General features: G+C 20.0%; 2 protein-coding genes across 2 annotated transcripts in view; both read right to left on the bottom strand.

Annotated features, from left to right (window-relative positions):
- LOC102672858 (collagen alpha-1(I) chain-like) overlaps positions 1–820 on the bottom strand; it is a 9,824-nt gene extending 9,004 nt beyond the window's left edge. Inside the window, exon 1 of the mRNA XM_006619624.2 lies at positions 492–820. Within this exon, the coding sequence (XP_006619687.1) occupies positions 492–678 (187 nt within the window). The 5' untranslated portion in view covers positions 679–820. The remainder of the gene's footprint in view (positions 1–491) is intronic.
- Positions 821–2,942: 2,122 nt separating this feature from the next.
- Positions 2,943–3,943, bottom strand: LOC102670905 (structural maintenance of chromosomes protein 1B-like). The gene is made up of 4 exons (XM_006619704.2): positions 3,886–3,943; positions 3,530–3,708; positions 3,196–3,373; positions 2,943–3,079 (listed from the first exon to the last, which is right to left on the bottom strand). Exons 2-4 carry the CDS (start codon positions 3,700–3,702, stop codon positions 3,005–3,007), a joined length of 426 nt encoding a protein of 141 aa, XP_006619767.2. The 5' UTR covers positions 3,703–3,708; positions 3,886–3,943; the 3' UTR covers positions 2,943–3,004.
- Between the last annotated feature and the right edge of the window lie 1,382 nt (positions 3,944–5,325).

Raw genomic sequence — 5,325 nt, 5'->3', positions numbered from 1 at the left:
CGCAAAGCGCTAAAACAAGCATCCGATTCAAAGCTTCCGGTATTAGTTAGGTAGTTATTAATATATACTTCCTTTAATTGTTTCGTAAATGATAAATAATGATAAATAATCTGTTATAAGAAATTATATAGATAGTAATTTTACAATATATTATATTCAATAATTAATTATATATCAATTACTTTTAATTAAAAATATAATTAATTATTAGATTAATCTTATTAATTTTAAAAAATTTATTCTTTGATATTAAATTTAATTATTTCTATATGAAAACAAGAATCCTTAATGATACAAAAATTATAAAAAAAATATTTATTTAATCTAAATTTTTTGATGCAATACTAAAACAATATAACACAAATAAAAATATGCAAAGTGGAAATTCATTTCACAAAAAAATGTTTAAATAAATATTACATGATAAAATTTTTACATGCGATATTAATTACAGAATTACCAAATATCAAATAATTGAAAATTATATTTACCATTTCTTTCATCGTAGTCGTCATAACTATCATAGTAATCGTATACATAATCACTGTTCGCAGGTTTTTGAGCTTGCAGTGACTTCGACCGTTGTTTCCTAAGTTTAGTCCGTACAGAGCTAGTTTGGGGCAGAAGAAGCTGAACCACGACGAACGCTGCGGCCAGCTGAAGGGCCTTCGGCCCCATGAGCGACTATTGGTTGATAAAGTCAGTAATGTGATCCTAGAGCCAACTCGCCTTCGTCTGAAGCTGAGGACAACTAGACATACGACAACTGGCGTATCATCTATTTAGCAGATGCTTTGTAAGGGGAGGTCATCATCCTCCGTTTTACGATCAACATGCAGTCCTCCCACTGTCTTGATCTTCGATGTCATCCCTTCTCTTTGATTCTTTTCCCTCTACATCTTTTTTCCCTCTTTGTACTTTTTTTTTCAATTGAGAAACTTATTCTTCTTATTCTTCTTTTCTTCTTTTCTTCGTATATACCATATGAGGGTGAAAAATAAGTATTATCATAAAAAGTAATGAAATTAAGAAACATTAATTAAATTTATTATTTAAATTTACACTTTTACGTATATATGTTAAAATTTATAAATTTTTGGTGATTTTCGAATTTTTTTAATCATTTTAAAAACATCTTTTCAAAAACAATTTTCAATACTACAATTAAATATGAGAATATAAATATTAATATGATATTAATGCCATTATTTGAAAAGAATATAATTGGATATAGCAATATAAATATATATGAATACATTCTTATATTCTTTTTTATGTACATATATTTCATCCTCATTTTAAAGAAGTTTCTTTAATCATTCTTTACCAAGAAATTGCACGTGTCTTTTATTACGATAATCGCACATCACTTATTTTTTCTTATATATCATAAAAATTAAGATAATAAAGATTTTTATTTCTTATAAAAATCATCTAAAATAAAAAAAATTGTTTTAAATAATTTTTATGATTATATAAATAATACAAGTTTTAATATAAATACTCACAATCATAATAATAAAAATAATTAAACAAAATAAAAAATATAAATTTTTCTGTCAAAATAAAATTTTATATAATTAATAAATTAATTATGTCACATAATATCTATTATAAGATTATTACATTAAATACTAATTATTTAAATTATATTAATAATAATATTTAAATTAATTGTACTATTACTACTATAAATATAATAGTATTATTATATTGAAATTTATCAATTTGTGATATGGTTATTTTAAATAAGATATATTTAACGGCCTGTATTTGTGATTTGAATATTGCGAAAATGTAAACTAGAATATAAATTAAGCAATACATCATGTTATTATATTCAGTGTTCTCGTTCAATATAAGTATATAAACATAAAACATATGTACATATATGTATTTCAATAGGCATATTGCGTTAATTATTATCAAGCAACAATATAGTATATGAATAATAATATATAAGTTCCACATTAATCAAAATCATAAAATTTTAAGATAATTTTTGTGATTTTATAATATTTTATAAAAAAAATTAATTTAATTATATTTAATTTTAAAAAATCAATATCTTTTTTAATAAAATTATGAATCTATATATGAATATATTTATTAATTTAAAAATCAATCCAAAATAATATAAAATTATATCCAAAAATAATTTTAAAAATTAAATAGTTGGAAATGTATATTTACATACATATTTATAAATGGTATATTTATATAAAACAATTATTTTATCATTATTGTAATAAAAATGAATATGTATAATTGGTTGACATATTTTATGATCTTTCAGTTTTTATCGATTATAGCTACGATATTATTATCAATACAGATCGCGTCATTTCAACTTAATAAGTTTATTAAACGACAATCATTATTTTGGCCGCATTCCCGAAGCGCGACTTACTTTACAAAGCGTTAACCGTAATAGACTACATTGACCCAAGTCCCTGTATCGTTGCAACCAACTATAAATCAGAGTTGCTACTATTTCTAATATAAGTAGGCCAGTGTAATATTAATCAGTCTCTTGTAATTTTTCACAATGAACATTCGCGATAAATTCTGTCCTTTATTTATTTAACACCGAATAATTTTGTTAAGTATTTTTATATCAAATTTATTAATTAATAAATAATTCTGCAATGATGTAATCTTTTATTTTTATAGCGATGACTCAGATATCGATACGATTCATCATACAAAAGAAAAAGGATTAAATAGGAATTGCAGAAATATCGAAATATTAATTATATTAATGTTATCGTTATTCTGATTAAATTACATAATGTATATAATGAGTTAAATGAAAATAAAAATAAAAATTCTTAAATAATTCAATATATGCTACAAAAAAACAGAATCGAATTTTTTCTTAATTGATTAAAATATAACATATACTTTTATATAATATAAATTGTTAACTATTGTTAAAATAATAAATTTAAATATATTAGCAATTTTTTAAAAATAAAATCTTAATTTAATTACGAAATAAAAATTATTCTTCATGCGATATAAGATATTTTTCCAATGAAAGTGTAAATACTAAACTTTCTGGGTATTCTCCAGTGGTCTAAAAATGTAAAACAATACATTGTAATTAATATAAATATATAAATATAAATAATAATTTTTCATAATATATGTAGAAAAGTATTAAAAAAAGATGCATATATAATATAAACTTACATCAGAACAAACTCCTATAAGAACATCAGCACATGAATATATCTCACGTTTTAAAGATATTATAATAAATTGCATTTCATTTTTTTTAGAATGTATAAGACGTACAACATTTTTTATATTTATAGTATCTAAAGCTGCATCGATTTCATCTAATATAAAAAATGGAGCCGGTCTGAAACTATATAATAAATTCTCTTAAAGAAAATTAATTAATTAATTAAGTAATTAATATTAAAAATAAAAGTTAAAATTTAAAATAAATAATTTTTTCACACGTATTGTTTATTAAATCAATAAAAACAATACATTTAAAAATGAATTTATAATAAAATACCTATGAATTGCAAATAAAAAAGCTATTGTGGCAAGTGTCTTTTCTCCACCAGAAAGATTTGAAAATGATTGAAATCGTTTTCCAGGCATTATACAACTATAATTTATACCACTTAGATATGGTTCTTCAAGATTATCCGGTAAAAGAATAGCTTGAACGGATTCATCTTCCATTAAACACTATAAAATCACATATTTTTTTTAATTTTTTTTAATTTTATATATATAATATGTAATTATATTTTTAATTTGTAATTATTGTTTTAATTACATATATATAATATAAAAATTAAAATTATAATATAGTTAAAATATTAAAATATAAAATTAAAATAATAAATTATGACATTTATTTACCTTATAAATAGAATTTAATTTTGTTGTAATATATTCAAAACAATGTGCAAATCTATTATATCTTTCTTGTTTTACTAATTCAAATTGTTTTTTAATTAAATTAATTTTCTTACGTAATTCTTGATATTTAAAATTTGTTTCTTTTAATTTTTCAATTGTAAGTTCAATTTCTTTATTAGCCTATGATTTATTTTAAATAATATTTTAATAATATTTTATTTTTCATACTAAAATATTATGAATATCCTTATTCTAATTAACTTTACAAACCTTAAAATTTGGATTTTTTATAGATTCTATTTTATTTTGTAATTTTTCAATTTCTTTCACAAGTTTATTTTTTGAGTTATTAATATTTTCTTCTGTTCGATTTTTAATATCTTCAGATAATATGTCAAAGTCTATGCGTGAAAGGATTTCTATATCGTGCATTTCTTCACTGTTTAATGAATCAGATATTTCTATATCTTCCAAATTATTTGCAATATTTCCAGATAGAAATGGAATAATAATATTTTCTACCTATTAATGTAGATATATGTAATGTAGTATAGATATAATTATCTTTAATAATATTATCCTATACAATAAAATTCCCGTATTTGCAATTTTAACAACAATTCGACAAAAATAATACATATATAAATAAATAACATTAACCGATAAATATTATACAGTTCTCTCTTACAATTCGTTAATTTAACGTTAGGAATTATATTTAATTGATACTTAATTTTATCATATGTTACTTTCAATTTTACCTTACAATTTATCAAGATAGCATAACACTTTGCTTTTTTCTTCTTAATATTTGTTTTAATTATTGTAATTTCCTTTTGAGTACTTATAATTAATTTTGAAATGATACTGATGTTACATCTATACTTATTAACGTTTTCTGTTTCTTTATTAATGTTATTTTTGGCTTCATCATATATATTTTGTAAATTATTTAATTTATTTAATTCATATTTATTATTTTCTGTACATAAAATTGCAATTTGATGCGCTTTTTCTAATTCATTCTTAATTATTTTTACATTTTTTGTTATCTTAAGAATTGCATCTACAAAAAGAAAAAATTTCATATAAAAAATATCTGCAAAATAAAATATTAATATTTGAAAGGATGTATTGTTTAATTTAGATTAAATTTTTTTTATGAATTTTAAGGATGAGTTTTAAATTGCTATTTTTTTACTAATAACATAAATTTTTTATCACTAATAAATATTAAAAATAATTTTTTAGTATTAATCGATATAATTAATTATCCTCGATAAAAAATTATTGAAATATTTTATTATAATAAATTTTATATTTAATAATATTATAATTATATATTAATTTATTATATAATTATATTAAGAATATAAAATATTAAAATAGTTATTAATAATATAATATAAGAATATTAAAATATATTTACTTTCTGTATCT

The sequence above is a fragment of the Apis dorsata genome, unplaced genomic scaffold (genome assembly GCF_000469605.1).
Source record: "Apis dorsata unplaced genomic scaffold, Apis dorsata 1.3 scaffold_429, whole genome shotgun sequence".
Lineage (NCBI taxonomy): Eukaryota > Metazoa > Arthropoda > Insecta > Hymenoptera > Apidae > Apis > Apis dorsata.
This window is presented reverse-complemented; position numbering and strand designations above follow the sequence as displayed.

Excerpts from the sequence above, each read along its gene's own strand:
- LOC102670905 (XM_006619704.2), bottom strand. The coding sequence starts at position 3,702 with ATGGAAGATGAATCCGTTCAAGCTATTCTTTTACCGGATAATCTTGAA. Across the intron at positions 3,374-3,529 it reads TTTTTATTTGCAATTCATAG|TTTCAGACCGGCTCCATTTT; the intron begins GTATTTTATTAT and ends TTTATTATATAG. Across the intron at positions 3,080-3,195 it reads TTATAGGAGTTTGTTCTGAT|ACCACTGGAGAATACCCAGA; the intron begins GTAAGTTTATAT and ends TTACATTTTTAG.